This window comes from Pseudonaja textilis, chromosome Z (assembly GCF_049901715.1).
Source record: "Pseudonaja textilis isolate UNSWEBS1 chromosome Z, rPseTex1.2, whole genome shotgun sequence".
In the NCBI taxonomy this organism is placed as follows: Eukaryota; Metazoa; Chordata; class Lepidosauria; order Squamata; family Elapidae; genus Pseudonaja; species Pseudonaja textilis.
Genome location: NC_142008.1, coordinates 135,663,746 through 135,680,578, shown reverse-complemented (window position 1 = coordinate 135,680,578; position 16,833 = coordinate 135,663,746). Strand labels below are relative to the sequence as shown.

Here is a 16,833-nt window from a genome sequence, read left to right as displayed (position 1 = left end):
CTCGACTCTGTATCAGAATGGTCAAACAAATAGCAACTTCAAATCTCAACAAATAAATGCTGTGTTACATATTGGCAAAAAAATCAGAAAGTAAAATACAAGCTGAATAGTCAAGACCTTGTTGATGATCCAAACTCTATCAAGGACTGTGGAGTACTCATCTCAAATGATCTAAGTGCTAGAGCCCACTGTAACTACATAGCCAAAAAGGCATCAACAGTTGTCAACCAAAACATACTACTAACTAGAGCAGCGGTTGCCCACCGGTGGGGCCATGGACCCCTGGTGGGCCTTGAGAAAATTCTGGTGGGCTGCAGAGAAATCTCATCCCCAGAGTACCCCCCCCAAAGCAATTAATCCAGGCTGTGCAGAAACACAAGGCTGCTCCGCCCACATGGTCAATAGGAACCCTCCCCGCCCACTCACTCCTTATCTGGCAAACTTGCCTGTTAAAATTGCTATTTTCCTTTTTCCAACCATCATCTGTTCTGTTGTGCCAGGAGATTTAGATTAACTAGGAAGCAGGAAATGGTTGGATTTCTTGTTTTCTAGCTAGTCTTTAGATCTTCGGCTCCTCCCTTAGGAATGAAGGTTTGCTTGTAAGCAAATTCAGTGCTGACTCACGGCAAGCAAATTTGAGAGACTGAGCTAGCCAATGGCAGATAGATCTCTGAATGAATCTGTGATTCTGTGAGCAACTCAATCTGCCTTCCTGCTTTGCCTGATTTGGGGTAAAAGTTGTTTCTTTATTAAAAAAAACCCCAATATTTATATATTTATAATATTTACAGACAAGCCATGCCCAGCCAGTCACATGACCACCAAGCAACACCCACAAATTAGGCCATGCCCACAGAACCGGTTAGTGGTCCCTGGGATTTAAAATTATGAGTTTGGTGGTCCCTGAGGTCCAAAAGGTTGGCGACCCCTGAACTAGAGCATACAAAACATTTCCTAGATCAATACTTTAATACAGCTCAACAATCTGGAACCCGCATTACATATCTAATATTAACACAGTTGAGAAAGTCCAGAAACTGAAGCCACTGAGCCGGAGAGCAGGACAGGCTTTGGTTGCTTCCTCCCTCCCCTTCTTTCATTTGTGCCCTTGATCCCTGATCCCAGCAGCATTCACGGAAGGGGAAGAAAGCCGCCATTTTTATTTTATTTTTATTTTCTTTGCGGCCCGGTACCAAATGATCCACGGACTGGTACCGGTCCGCGGCCTGGTGGTTGGGGACCCCTGCCTTATGCCACCAGACTTGAAATTCTAGACCTAGAAAGCCTAGAACTACGCCACCTTCGGTCTGATCTAAGTATAGTACATACAATTATATATTGCAATGTCCTACCTGTCAATGAATACTTCAGTTTTAACCATAACAATACAAGAGCACACAATAGATACAAACTCAAGGTAAACTGCACCAAACTTGATTGCATGAAATACAACTTCAGCAACAGAGTGGTCAATGCCTGGAATACTCTACTTGACTCTGTGGTTTCTTCCCCAAACCCGAAAAACTTTAACCTTAGACTGTCTACTATTGACCTCACCCCTTTCCTAAGAGGTCTGTAGGGGACGTGCATAAGCGTACAAACGTGCCTACTGTCCCTGTCCTATTCCTTTTTTTTCTTATATGTATCCATGTATTCAGAACTATGTTAATACTTATACCTATTATCTTGTAAGCAATTGACAGATCAAATAAATAAAATAATAACGAAATAAGGCTCTACTGAAACAATTACAGAGCCAGCGCATCAAGAAATCAAACCATTCTATTAAAGTTTCACCACAGACAACTGAGCATAGCAAACATTTTTCTTTTAACTAAGGCTACTATATTTATGTAAAACACATAACGTTTGGCTCTTTGCCGCCACCCTGTGATGGTCCTGAGTTTTGCAGCAGACGATAAAAACAATATAAACACAGAACGATGGCGCCCGAAATAAATAAATAGCTGTCTTTTAAGAAGATGCGCGAGACAAACGAAACAAGGAACAAGCGAATCTCAGGGCCACCGCAAGCGGCATTATGACAGAGAGATTCAGTTGCCAAGCGTGCGGACATCAAGTCTCTTTGGTGGAGGGTTTTGCGGGGGCGGGGGGTGCGGGGGGGGGGTGAGAGAGAGAGAGAGAGCGCGCGCGCGAGAGAGAGGACGTCTGCCCATGCGCATACGCGTCGCGTTTATGATGAAAAGTCGGAAATGGGTGAGGCCGTTTGAAATTTTGGCGCGAGCGCGGAGCGTTGGGTTCCCTTCTCAAAGTTTGGCGCGCTCCTCAGAGAAGGGAGAGGAGGAGGTGTGTGGTGGGGGGCACTGAGCGGAAAAAAACCGGGATTGCTGCGTCTGGGAGCCCACGGAGAATCCGAGCTTTTCTCCTTTCGCGACTCCGAATTTAGGAGGTAGGAGACTCCCCGACGTTTTTCTGAGAGGGAAGGGAAGTGGTTGGTGGAATCGACTATGCTGTTGAGGAAAGGGTGCAAACACCCTGCCGGAGGCTCTTTGAAGAAGATATAGTGGGTCGCTGTGGTTGTGAAGGGGAATTCGGCAGGTTGGCGAAGGGTGGTGGCTGTGATTAAATTATTGGGACGACCCTGCTGCCTCAAATTTTAGGCTTCTTTGTTAGCATTTTAAAAGGCGATATTGGTACATCTGGTGTGTGTGTAATGTGTGCCATTGTGTTCACAGAAAAAAGTGACAATAATAGTTACCTTATCTTATTTAATATGACAGTCTGGGCCTCCTCAATGTGTAAGAAAGCATGTTTTTCCTTTTAGACAAGGTCATTTCTTTTGGCATGGGAGAATTTGCCTTTTCAGCAGCTACAAATAGAAAGCATATTCTCATTCTCAAAATTCTTGAATACACTTGCAACTTTCAAAGAACGATATTAACCTAGCTGAGGAAAAGTAATCTAATCCATAAATTTGTCACTTGTGAAATGTTTTCCAGAATCAATGTTTCCCATTACTCAAACTTCCCAGGCAGTCAGTGTATTTTACTGATTGATCGTTTATTTATCAACATATCTCATATACTGAATATATGTATCATTTGTTTCTATATTCTATAAAAAGACTTGCTGCCAGGTTCTCTCCCAAATTCAGGTACACGCACACTTAGATTTGTGAATTTTGAGACAACACCCACCTGCAATTCTCCCCTTGGTCAAGGAAATACATGGGCCAATCATTGCCTCATTCCAACCTTTCTCTCAGGGTTGCTGTGAGATAAAAATTGGTGGAAATTCTTGGTATACCCTTGAACTCCTAGAGCAGGAGCCTGCAACCGTAAACACTCAAGAACCATTTGGACCTGGAAATAAACCACTAGGAGCCATAAAACCTGGGTGGGCGTGGCCAACTTGATGTGACTCAATCTTGCCCAGTCACATGACTCCATAGCCACACCTACTCAGCCACAAAACCCTTCTCTTGCTCTATGTCTCTGTATCTCTCTGCCCCCTCTCTCTCCCCCCCTCTCTTTCTCTTTGTAACTCCAGCCACTGATGGGACAGGGAGCCATAGCACAGGGCACAAGGAGCCACATGCGATACATGTCCTAGAGGAAAAAAGGACAAGATAAATGGGCCCACAGCTTATCTACACATGTAAATAATGCTACTCTAATAAGGTGTGTGTTCCATTCCCATTGTCTCTTTCAAATACAGCCACAATCAGGTTGGCTGCAGATGACAGGAACTGGAGGCTTACTCCAGCTTTAGGAATTCAGCTGTGTTACATAAGTTATATTATCTATGTTTTCCCTTATATATTAGACCTTTTCAATTTGATGTCATTCAGACTGCTAGACGACAGCTTTCACCATTCCCAGTTAATTGCCAAATGGCTAGGATGAAGTGATGTTTGTCCAATACTTCCAACAAAAGGAAGTCAGACTGTTGAAAGTTACAATTGGAATATTGTACCTAGCAGAATTTCTTATGTTTTAGTTAGCAGATGTCAGTGTTTGCTTGACTTTGTGAAGACTTGGAAGCTGATCTGTGGTTGTTCTAGTTAGTATTTGTATGGGAAGCTACTAAATAGTACTAGAGTTGTTGGTTAAATTGGAAAATCCTTTTTGAAAAAGGCAATGGCCAACCATTTTGGAACTATTACTAAAAATACTGCAAGGGTTCATGTTCTGTAGTCATCAAGAGAAGCTCAACGCAAAGGTAATTTTGCTTTTGTGTACTGTCACAAATTGTAAGTCCATTTATCTTCCCAAAGAAATTTATAATCAAGATTTAGAATAATAGAAATTTTTTTAAAAATAAATTTTATTCAATTTTTCACATAAAAACAAAAAGCTCTTTTTAGTGGACAACATATTTCTGGGCCATCGCTTTTACATACAAATATGACAATAGTTATGCATACTTAATTCTATTATTGCCTTTTCCATTTCAAACTTTCTGAAAGGAGAGAAAGAAGCAAATTAATCCTAGTCTCTTACATTAATCTCTATCAAAACATCTTTTTGTTCCATTTCAATTATTTCAAATATAATCCTTTAATATTTATTTTAAAAATAAAAGTAACAATATATGTTTGCCTAATTAAAAAAAAGTTACCAATGTCTCTCCTTCCGTTTAATAGTCTGTATTAGCTTATTAATTTAAGTAGTTCTTTAATCTGTCATATTTTCTTTCCATCACACATTCTTTCTATAGATTCTAGGTTAATACAAGTTTTAACACACAAAAAAAGAAATAAGTATAGGCTTCCCTCCTTTTACTACTTTGAGTGTGACACCTCAGTGATTAAAATATACCTTTATTCCCTCATCTTAATTCCCAATAAACCATTATTTTTAAATAGTTACAATAATAATCCTTACATCTTTTCATTTGGATTCCACAACATATTTTCCCCCCCTTAATTTTATTTCTAATTTCAAAAGAAGTAAAAGGGAAAAAATTGACAATTCTATTTCTGGTCACTGATGTTAACCTCATTTTTAAACATCTTCACATCCATTTCAATTATTACAATATCTTCAATAAACCTTAACTTTTATTTTGAGAATAATCAAAACTAATAATTTATTTTGAGAATAATCAAAACTAACTAATAGAAGTTATTAGTATCTATCCTTCCTTTAATAATCTATATTACCCTATTTTCTAAGTATTTTTTAAATTGCAGATATATTCTTGTTACCCCTTGTCACCCTGCAGAATCCCCCTTTTAATACATCAACCATTATCTCTGAAAAAGCTATTTTTTTCATTATTTTACTATTTCCATAGTTCTTTATTTCAGGCACCTGTTTCTTACTGCCTCTCCTCCCCTTCTTTTCCCCATATCTTTTCTTATTCCGGTTTCTATCCCTCTCTTGATATCTTCCTTTCCCCTTTTCTGCTGGAACTTTCTACCTCTCCTAATTTCACAGGTATTCCTCTTTTTGATTACCTTCTTAAATCTCAACTTTTTAGCCTTCCTTCTTTCCCCCCTCTTTGTAGTGTTCTTTGTGTTAATTGTCTATTTAAGATGGTTTCTCCTTGAATCAACTCCTCCTCCTCTAAAGTTCTTTCTTCTTGTTCTTCAATCGCCATTTCCATTTCTTCTAACACAGAGCAAAGTAATTCGCCTCTTTCCTGTAGTAGTTCTCTCATATTTTTAAGTTCCATTTTTAATTCGTGAAGAGATATTATTACACACTCTTATATTTTATAATCGTTGAAGTCCACAAAAAATACTTTTACTTTCCTTCTTTCTTCTTCCAGTTTTCTAAAGTTCTCAGTTGTTCCAGCCCAGGGTCTATACCAAAAACGTCAATCAATCCCACAATCAGTCTTTCCTTGCTTCTTTCTTTATTCTGGTTCAGCTTTCACTTTCTAAGATTCTTACTTTGTTTCAATATTTCTTTAACATTTTTTTCAACGCAACATACAGAAACAGGATGCTTTCCCTTTTGTTTGAGTTCAAGTTTTTGTCAGAAGATGGCACTCTCCGTTATACAAAGTCCTTACCTTTTCCCCCTATTTTTTTATTTAGGGTTTTTCGAACCTCAATATTCCAGCACAATCCACTCTCCAATTTGTAAATTTTATTATTATTATTTTTTGACAATCTTAAGCCCAGCTTTATTTTATGTCTGTTTATTGCTGAAATATTTTAGTCCAATTTAATTAAGTCTTTAGTTCCGGCTTCTTCCTTTCCCGGTTTGAAGCCCCGCTTAGCTGTCAAAATTATTTTCTTTTTTTTTTTTTCTTTCCTGTCCCTTTGTATTTCCGCCGCTTACTTTTCTTTTCTTAAAAGTTCAATGTTACCTTAATCCCGGGGTACTTTTTGTTTAGTTGTTTCACCCAATTGTCCCGGTTCAGATGTTATCCACCTCTTTCTTCCCTCCTGCACAAATCTTAGTCCAGCTGAGTCCTCCTCTTCGGGGTGGCCATTTTGGACCACCGCTTCAGTCGTCTTTGTGGGGAAAAAGACCAAGCCCAGGAGCGGAGATGCGGCTCCCCTCAACCTGGCTTGCGGCTTCCCCTTACTCCACCGCCCCTCCAAGGCAGCTTCAGCCCCTAATCGCAATGATTGGGACTCTCCGACGAAAGAGCATGGACCATAGCTGCGGACAGTCGCGATCTACTGTCTGTCAGCGAGGAGGGCTCAACCTGGAAGTCCCTGAATAGTAGGAATTTTAGAGGAAGAGAATGCAAATTAAGAATGGCTAATGGAAAATACACATATTTCAGTTTTGCTTATTTACCTTTAATCACATTAGAGGTTGGGATTAAAGGAAATTAAGATTTCATGGAACACAGCTTTGAAAATGGACTTAAAGAAAAAGGTGAGACAATGTATATTCACATAATACATTAGCCAAACATTTTAATCAAGCCAATGTTTTGGTTTTATTTTTGAAAACCCACAATACAAATAGAATTTGTTAAGTAAATCAGAATCAGTAATGGGATAGTATATTTTGTGAATATAGCAAGAGGTATTGGGAAGAATTAATCCCAAGTATATTAGCATTAATGCTGATGGGTAAGAATTGTGCAAGAAAGCAGAATAATTTCAAAAGCTTAGGACTGATGTATTAAGATTGGAGAAACAAATGTTCCTTTTTCATTTGATGTGTTATCAATGAAAATGTGGGCTGTTTGTGGGTGCGTTGGATAAATTTTTGGGTTTTTTCAAGGGGAATAAATAATTTATTGAGTGAATGATTTCCTCATTCTGCCTTTATTTAACTCTTTTAAAAAATAGAGTACACAGTTCTTGTGCATAGGAATTCAGTTTTATGTGCATTAGAATTTTGTAAAACAATTCACTTTAAAAAGTGACCCATGGTCATAGGGTAAGTTACGGTTCTGGAAAAATCTATAGCCCATACCCCATTATCTATAAGTGAATTAGTCATGTGGGCTAGAGCACTGGTCGTCTCCAACCTACCTTAAAGGAATCCCCATTATTTTCCATACAACAAATTGCAAAAAAGCATATATGATTACTTATTTTTTTTAATTTAAGTAACTTATGATGGATTAGGTAAGCAAAGAACTGGTGGAATAAATCAATATCTGAAAGTTTTTATATTCTCCAACTTGTATTCCATTTATTGTTTGTTCAATTTATGTTTCTGCTGACAGTTGTGCTTTGAGTGCCTCTAGAAACTAACAAATCATATTTGTTAGTTTCATTTGAATGTCACATGTCTTATCAAGAATCACTAAGAAATTTCATGAGTGTTATTGATGGATCCTGGGTACCTGCAGCAGATAGATGAAATCCATCTTATCTGAAATACTGTTTAAATGGGCAGGATTTGGAGATAACAGGGCATTCTCAGATGGAAATCTAGTACTGATTGAAAAGCATGATTGTTACTAAAGCTTTTAGTTGATAAGGATTTTTTAAAGAACAAAATAAAGAGAATCTTACTACAAAAAAGAACTGAAAGCATAGAAATGAGTAATATCAAAATAAAGGTTGTTTCCAGAATTGTAAACTAGAAATAAACAAGTATTTGTTTGGCCCATAATATCATTAGAAGTCTTTCATCCTGTAATGTTTTTAAATATGCTACTACTTACTTTATTCCTTCTTTTTAGCCTTTTAAGTGCATCTAACTAAGGAAGAGGTAAACAAAGCAGACAAATGCATAGCTAATACTTTATAGGTTTGGTTATTTATATTAGCTCTATGACTTTCATAGTTTTGTTAAATATATTTACTTTCATACAAGTTAATGTAAAGAACTTAAGAATGCTTGTTACATTTTATTGGTTTTTTGTTTTTGTTTTTTAACTTAGATCACTGGCTGTAACAATCTCTCTCTTTTTAGTATGTTATTACTAAATATTGAAAAGATAGTTTAAATTCAATATATGTCATGATCTATATTATTCCAGTTAGGTTAAATATGAGGAATACTTTATGACCATGCCTACATTCAGTTTTTATGAGTGATGAACCTCAATAGCCTAGCACCAAAACTTGATGCTTTCTGGTTTAGGCTATAAAGGAAAATATTGTATAATCTTAACCATTGCACTTTCTACTTTCAGACATGCCAGTACCTCTTGACTGTTCAGGTGCTGAGTCTCAGTTGAGCCATACTCCTTTGCCAGTGCCTGCCTACTTCAAGGAAGCAGAATGCAGTTTTTCCATCAAAAAGACCCGCCAACCACTGAGCTATACCCTTCCTCCACGGCCACGCCACAAGAACACATTAACTGTGAGTCGAATTTTCTCTGATCGCCGTCTGCAATCTTGGACAAAGCTCCAGCCACGTAGTGTTTCCTTCCATGGCTTGTACAAGCAGAAATTGCCTCTACATAGTCATCTGTATGATGCCTCTAAAAGAGAGTTGTTTTTCAGGCAATGTTTTCAGAAACTCAGCTATTTGGGAGGAGGATCTTTTGGAGAAGTATATAAGGTAAGGAATAATAAAGTAATGATTAGTGACTGAAAATATGATTACATAAATTAATGGAAATATATTAATGGATTGTAGTTGGGACAGCTACATGGAAATTCTACATTCTGCAGGCCTACGTAGTGTCTGGAAGAAAACTATTGGGATCATATTCTACTTGCAAACCTTTGAAGCATGTGGCAGACAAAGAAACAAAATGAACTTTTGTTTAGGCAGCAGATAATTATCCTATAAGTGTAATTTGTGTAATAGCTTTTTTGAAAGTACTTGTAGAAATTTTTGCATTTCAGATGATGGTATTTTAAATATTTGTGATTTAATTTTGGCTGGCTTAGCATTAGACCAAATAGAAGATTTGCTGTCTAATTACATAATATAAAGATTACTCCCTGTCAGAGAAACTTAATGTTCTTGGCACAAAATTGTAACACTCCTCACTTGGTTGTTGGGATTATCAGGTAGGGTTCGTAATTTAAAGCATTTCTGTGGATTGGCCAAGTTCCTCACTCTTCTCTTATAGGTACGGTCTCATGAAGATGGTCAGTTGTATGCAGTGAAGCGTTCTGTGGAGCCTTTCCGGAGTGAGCGTGACAGGCAGCGCAAACTGGCTGAGGTGCGCAAGCATGAGCGTGTGGGGCACCATCCCAACTGTGTGAACTTTGTACAGGCTTGGGAGGAGCGTGGTCAGCTGTACATCCAGACAGAGTTATGCCCGGGCACCCTGTTGCAGTACTGTGAGGAATATGGCCCTCTGTCTGAATGGCAAGTTCAGGCCTTTCTTTGGGATATGCTTCAAGGACTGCGCCATTTACATGATCGTAATCTTCTACACATGGATATCAAGCCAGCTAACATCTTTGTATCATCAACCAATGTCTGCAAGCTGGGCGACTTTGGGCTAATGCTGGAGTTGGACTCTGGGGATCTGAGAGATGCTCAAGAAGGGGATCCACGCTACATGGCCCCAGAATTGCTCCGTGGAGAATATACCAAGGCTGCTGATGTCTTCAGGTGCGGGATGTGATGAGAAGATGGGAGCTAGATTTTCTGGTACTAGGAAATGGCCACTCTTGCATAGTGTTTGCCTCAAATTTTGGTAACAATGAGTATTAAAAATCAGTGATATGGCTTAATAGCGCTGCCTACTTCAGTTACTTGATCTATGTCTTTCTGTCTTCTCAGTCTTGGCATAACTATCCTAGAAATTGCCTGTAATATGGAGCTCCCCAATGGAGGTGAAGGTTGGCAGCAACTTCGACAAGGTTATTTGCCTCCTGAATTCACTGCAGGTAAGCCGTGGCAAAGAGGACATCTGTGTGTAAAATCTACAGTGCAAGAATTCTGCTGGCAATCTTCTTAAGCAGGCAAACTGAACAGCAGAACAATCAAGTGAAGAAGCTGCTGAAATGAAAAATTCACTATGCCACCCAATTAAAGATAGGTGACTGAATCTTCCTATCCATTTCAGGTCTCTCAATTAAACTGCAGAAACTTCTAGTTGCCATGTTGGAACCTGATCATCTTCTCCGGCCCTCGGTGGAGATGTTGCTTAATTCTAGTCTCATGCAGAAAACTCAGAAGCGACGAAAACTTGCGCTATTAGCACAATCTGGGATCCAGCAGTGTGTCTCCATGTACAAGGTAGCATGAATTTAACTAGATATTGTTATGGTCCAAATTCTACAGCAACCTTTAACCACATACTCTTTGATGACTGTTCATTTTTATGTATGTTTGCTTCAAAATTGGTTAAACAAAATTTTAAAAATAAATAAATAAGTACTCCATAGGGCTGCCAGAGCACTCTTTTCCTTATAACTGTATCGTGACTTCTGTTCTGTACTTGTTACTTTAGTACTGCTACTAACTTGCTACTTTTACCTGTGATTGAAACTGAACTGGTTCTATTTTTCCTTGAATTCTTTGATTTCTTTGGCACATATTAGTACAAAATTCACTGATTTATATTAAATATTATTTAATACTAGAACCCTTTCCTATATTCAGTTTTAATGTCAAATTTAAGATATGCTACATTTCATGATTTTTTTTCTGCATAGTGTGTCTGCTGATCTCTTTCTCAGTGTTTGATCTGTTCTTTTTGCTTACTCCAGACTCTCCTCAGGTTCATGCAATGGCTCTGGAGAACTGTGTGCAGTCCAACTCAGTGGTTGCTCTTTTGGCATCCAACTGTTCCAGTTACACCACCACATTCACCATATCCTCTTCCCCTGGAAAGCAGCAGTGAGTGGGGTAGAGAAAATGAGGGTGATGAAGAGAGCCTTGGTGAGGATGTGCTTGAGCTTTCAGAGATAAGTGAACGACATAATCACACTTGCCCTGTGAAGCTGCAGTCCTTGGATAAGTAAGTTAAAGAGAGGCTTTTCTACCTATCTCAAAATGTGGCAGAAGTAGAAAGTGAACATGAACAAGTGGCCTGCATCAGAATATATTATAAATAGTGGTAGACGAATCCTAATGTTTAAGGTCAGTGAAGTGCTTGCCTAATTTGAAAAACAAATAAGGTCAAATCTCAAAAATCCATTGGCAAAAATCTTTTCTGATACTGGAATTGATGAATTAATAACATGAAGTAAATTCCATTCACTCATCTTTTTTAGAACTTCTTAATTCCCTAACGCTTCAACTGCATGCAGTAACCTTATCTTTGGTTTTAGCAATCTCTGAAATCCAAAATAGAGGACAGCAATTAGGCTTGTGAAAAGCATTTGAAGAAGCATTTTGTAAAGAGCCTTACCCAATTTATTGCCTGGAGCATAACTGACAAGGAAGAGCTTCAAATTGATAGCACCAAGTCTTTGAGAAACTGCCTTACTATTCCAAGTAGCAGTATCTTCCAATGCTTTAGTTGTCATGATTTTTCCATAACACCAACCCAAGCCTGAAGGCAACTTACGACATTAGTAAACTTACCCAATTCTGTTTTTCATATGAGAATATATAGCTCTTTTGATATTTTCTCTAATTATTAGGAAATACTTTTAGCTTATGAAATGCTGTCATTAATTATTGTTTAAGCATTAAAAAATCATTGAAAGTACTCATCCAGCTTTTCAACAAAATTTCATCTTTAATTGCTAAGGATAGCTAACTGTCCTATGAAAAAATAATTATCCCCGATAATTCTAATTATTTCTGGCTAAAAATTCACCTTTTGGGGGAAATTACTTGCTTTTTTCTTGAAGGACAAAACAGCTGTTATACACCTAGAGCTTGAATGATGAATGAAAGGAAGAGGGAGCAAATGACTAATATAGCTTACTTGTTCAAACGTGTTGTGCATCATTTATTATGTGTTAGTCTGAATTCCCCACCCATTCCCCAACATTATCTTTGTCAGAATTCTGCTAAGCCTGGTGGTAAAAGCTCCTATTTTCTTCCAGACAACCTGTTTCCCCCCTCCTTACCATATCCCCATGTGCAAGAAGCACCTCTACACCGCGGCATCCCTCACCCCAACAGACTAGTTTCAGGAAAAGCAGGTGAGATTTATTGAAGCAATGACTATAAAAAATATTTGTTTTCATATATGTATAACCAAATATAATCTGGTTTGTTTTGATTTACAGGATTGTGTAAAAGTCCTATTATTTAAACCAAGACTTATTTTGTCTAAAACCAGTCAGTAAATGTCTGAAGATTTTTGCAGTCACCTGCAAACTGAAGATACAAAATAATATTAATGCTTGATGACTTAGCCAGGCCTAATACTTTAGTTGCATGTTCAGCTCTTCAGTAAAAGATAAAAGTACGGTATTTTGAAGTTTGAGACTGGAGAGGCCAAATTTGTTAGTTTGTTTTTTACCAAGTTATTAGGTTTCCATAATTTCTTTTTTTAACTTTTTTTTTAACCATTCACAGGTCTTTTACACTCCAGGGAAGTCCCAACCTTAGTTGCATTAGTCTAAAGTCCTCATGCAGCAGCCCTACTTCATCAAATATGTTACCTGTGAATACATTGCAACATACACCAACACATGATGAAGATGAATGGGAATCTGTTTTACATCAATGCTCCACTTTTGAGCCAAAAAATTTGCTAAGCTTATTTGAGGATTCTCTGGCATCTGAACAAAAATGTCAGAGCTGATGGGGAAATTATATTTATTTGCTGGTTCGCTTAGGCCCTTTTTTTGGAACAGGAAGAAGCTCTTGTCATTAGCATTATGCTAGAGGTCAATATGCTGAGCGGTACCGAATTTTGACTGAGTTCAGACTAGCAAAGGAAAGGCAAGTTTTCACAGATGCTTTACTGTGTATAGATTTTATCTATAAGGCTGTTTTTGAGATAATTTTTTTCTTTATAATTTAAGAATATTTTGCTGGCAATCAGTAGAAAGCAGATGACTCTGTTACTATTTAATAGAAAAGGCATCCTACTTTCATACAAATTTAAGGATTGAATACCTTCTGCATACATTTATAAGTTTTTGTTTGTATCCCAAAGATTTTTTGTCATTTGTGAAATTGGACTACCCTTTCATTCTGGGGATTTACAAATGTGGTAGTTTAAGTCATGATAATAAAAGCATTCAGAATTTTCACTAACTGGTCTGTTTCCTTTTTAAAAAATATGACTATAAAGTAAAACTCCTTTACGGAAAAAAAAAACTTAAAGGAGATGTTATTTAAAGCCAAGTGTAATAGATGATGAGGGAAGCTATTTGAGTTTCTTGTTTAATGGAAGAAATCTTGAAAATACAGAACTTTAGAGAAGTGACTGTAAACTCTGCACAGTATTATTAGCTCCCCATAGTATTATTAGCTCCCTGCACAGTATTATTAGCTCCCTCTCTTGGTTTTGGGATTTTCCAATCAGGTTACATGAGATGCCTACTCTTACTGGGTAGAGAAAAAAGTGACTGGTGATTGATTAAAAAATGTGCTTTCCTGGAAGCTTATTCATTTTACTTTAGTGAGCTCCTATTAGGATATAATTAGGATGCATGTATACTTATTTTAGAATATCCAATTGTAGACTCATGTAGGCTCCTACTGATGAATGTATGTACATCATTCATTTAGCAAAAAAATTACAATATCAGCATGAAATTTACCACCAGTTTCCAATACCTGTCCTGTTTTTGTGGTACCTATTCTGGCTCACAGAATAGTTTGGTTTTATGTATGCAATACCTCACAACCACAGCAGATGATTTTTCTGGTGCATTTTCCCTTCTGCATATCTGCTAGTAGGAAAAATAGCAGAATGGCACTACTTTGATTTTATGTATGCAATACCTCACAACCAAAGCAGATTATTTTTCTGGCTGTATTTTCCCTTCTGCATATCTGCTAGTAGGAAAAATAGCAGCCAACCAAGGCACTACAGGAAGAAGAGAGGGACAATCTGGTTGCAGGCAGTGTTTCTCATCTGTAGGCTGACTCTATATTATATTGTAACCCAAATGGAAGTTAAAAAGTCACTGAATGAATTACTTTTTTCTTTACTTCTTTTCCCTTAAATAGGCAATATATGTGAACTTTCAGATTGCCCTATGCTATTTAATCAGCAAAGGAACAAAAAAGTACGCTGACGCCATCATTCTGTTACTAGATGATTTCTGCCTGACATTAACTTGGTAAAAATGATAAGGTTACAGCATTGCTAGCTAAGCAGTCTAGCTTAGTTCTGCTATATAATTCTGACAAACCACCAGCAAGTACTGCTATATCCTGCTTTTTAGAGAGATAACAGAAAAGGTCAGCAGGAATAACCAGAAAAGAAGGAACAGGACATGCCTAAATAGCATGAAATGGGCAATAAGCATCTTTTTGTTTACATCAGTACTGACAAGCTGATTTAACCTCTAATAATAAGTGGCAAAGCATAACTTTGTGGCTCCTATTGGGAAATCTCTATTTTACATAGACAAAATGAATGTGTCCATTTATCGGAATATACAGATGGAGTTTTCCAGTGCTGATTTTAAATTCCAGTAATAAGTTCCAGGATACAAAATTTAAAGCAAAAATACCTTAAATACCAGTCACAACTCTTTCAACTAATATGTTCAGGAGCTGATTTTGTGTCACTGTGTTATGTTAATCTATTACCTAATGAAGAAATCTTAAAAATTCCAAAACTAGCATCTCATTTTCTAAAATTTAAGTTGATCTAATAAAGTTCCTTCTACATTTTTTTCTTTTAGCCAATATAACTGTTTCATAACAGATTTAATTCTTATTCTCTTAGCCTAGATTGTAACAGGAATGAGCTGTTAAATTTTTGACCGGGCATTGAATTCCAGGGTCTGAAATTCAACTCAAATATATGTAGACACTTTTAAAATATAAAAATATGTAATTCTAGTTGAAAACCAGAAGTAAAATTTCTAAAACATCAGGCAAATACAGGGTACAAAGTCTTACTCTCTTTCAGCTGAATACGATGAAATTTTTAGAATGTAGTGATTTAACTGAAAATTAAATTCTCAATAAGCAGGTTATTAGCACTGAGCTGATCTGTCTCGCTAAACATTTTTTGTAATTTTTATAAAACATCCAACTTTTTTTCAGCCTTTTAAAAAAAGTTCTGGATCTTATTTAAAATTCCCAGCTCTCCCTCCCTCCCTCCCATATGAAGTGCATTTTTTGATGTAATGCCTTGCTCTTTTATTTTAAAGATATGTGATACTTCAACTTTAGAAGCTGTGAACATCAGCAATGTCCATCTACCCTGAGATAACAAGAGACAAGACTTGATTAGCAGCAGATTAAACCCTCTCCCAAAATAACTGTATGACACAAAATTCACATTCTAACATAGAAGGTTTAGGTCAATGCTTCCCTTTTCATAACACAGATCTACTTGCAACCTAGAACAAAGAATTTAACCTTAATTCTATTCCTTCAAGAACTCATTTGACTTACTTTTCAGCTTAAGTTACATCAGACACGTTCATGTTTTATCCTAATTACCTTTTCGAAAGATGATACATCCAAACTGACATATTGTATAGATTAATATAAGGTGTTTTTTTTCTGATTCTTTTAAAAATCAAAATTGGTCTCTATAAGTTGTTTTTCAGTCTGGCTGGTTTTAACAAGGTGGATTTACAGGTGCTGCAGGAGACAATTTTGATTTTTAAAGGAATCAGAAATTTACTTATTTTAGTTGATATGCTGAGACACAATATCATCCATCCTCTTCCGTTTCCAAATTTCTTTCCTTGGAGAAAGGAGTTTTCATTGCCACTTATATTCTTAGAAAGATACAAGTAGATTTTTTTTCTTATTTGACCATAAATTAAACTAAAATCAAAATAGGTTGGCTTACTATACATTGAAAACTGGTTTACAGTAATGGTCACATAAAATACTTTAACCATTTTCTTAAATATTCTGTGCCTCGCTCACTAAAACAATAAGTAACTTGTGCTGCATAGAAAATAAGAATATTCCCCATTTCAAGGAGAACCCCTACACATAGCTTTTTAAAAGCCAAATTACAGTGATCTACATAAAATGCAAAATATGAAGGGCTACCAAATATTGAATGAGTTGCTTGATTTAGGTGTATTTTGAGGCTAAACAAAAAAAATAATTTCAAGATTGCCATAAAACACTAAAACAAATTCCACTTGAAAATCCATTTTACATTGAAAGTAGCATTATGCACAATTATTTGAATGTTCAGATGTAGAAGATTATCAGGGCCTATAAGATCTCACATACTTTACCTCTATTTAGACAATAGTCTTACATGCATCAGGATCTAGTATAATTCAGCAGACTAAGGACTATGAGCCAAATTTAAGCACCTAAAAGAAATGCTAACTCTCCCAGTTCCTAATTTTAAGCCAAAAGACTTCAAAGGGATTGTAAAATGTTTGCAAGAATGCTGTTTTGATCCTCAACCTGCCACTTTTGATTAGGTTCTCAAAAATTGCCCTCTCCCCCCAAAATTATGACC

At 36.9% G+C, this 16,833-nt stretch overlaps 1 protein-coding gene and 1 long non-coding RNA gene across 3 annotated transcripts; both read left to right on the top strand.

Moving 5' to 3' along the window:
- The first annotated feature begins 2,196 nt into the window (after positions 1 to 2,196).
- PKMYT1 (protein kinase, membrane associated tyrosine/threonine 1) lies at positions 2,197 to 13,462 on the top strand. Of its 2 annotated transcripts, none has more exons than XM_087916614.1 (8): positions 2,197 to 2,410; positions 8,527 to 8,897; positions 9,418 to 9,908; positions 10,080 to 10,186; positions 10,366 to 10,538; positions 11,012 to 11,262; positions 12,302 to 12,400; positions 12,780 to 13,462. In XM_087916614.1, the coding sequence occupies exons 2-8, from the start codon at positions 8,529 to 8,531 to the stop codon at positions 13,006 to 13,008; spliced, it is 1,719 nt and encodes a 572-aa protein (XP_087772740.1). In that variant the 5' UTR covers positions 2,197 to 2,410; positions 8,527 to 8,528; the 3' UTR covers positions 13,009 to 13,462. The 2 variants fall into 2 exon arrangements, with proteins under 2 accessions (XP_087772740.1, XP_087772741.1); XM_087916615.1 differs by having other exon boundaries at positions 2,202 to 2,410; positions 8,527 to 8,696.
- A 94-nt stretch (positions 13,463 to 13,556) lies between these two features.
- On the top strand, positions 13,557 to 13,847 carry LOC148124429 (uncharacterized). The gene is made up of 2 exons (XR_015740142.1): positions 13,557 to 13,673; positions 13,705 to 13,847. It is a non-coding gene; the product is annotated as an uncharacterized LOC148124429 (long non-coding RNA).
- The last annotated feature ends 2,986 nt before the right edge of the window (positions 13,848 to 16,833 follow it).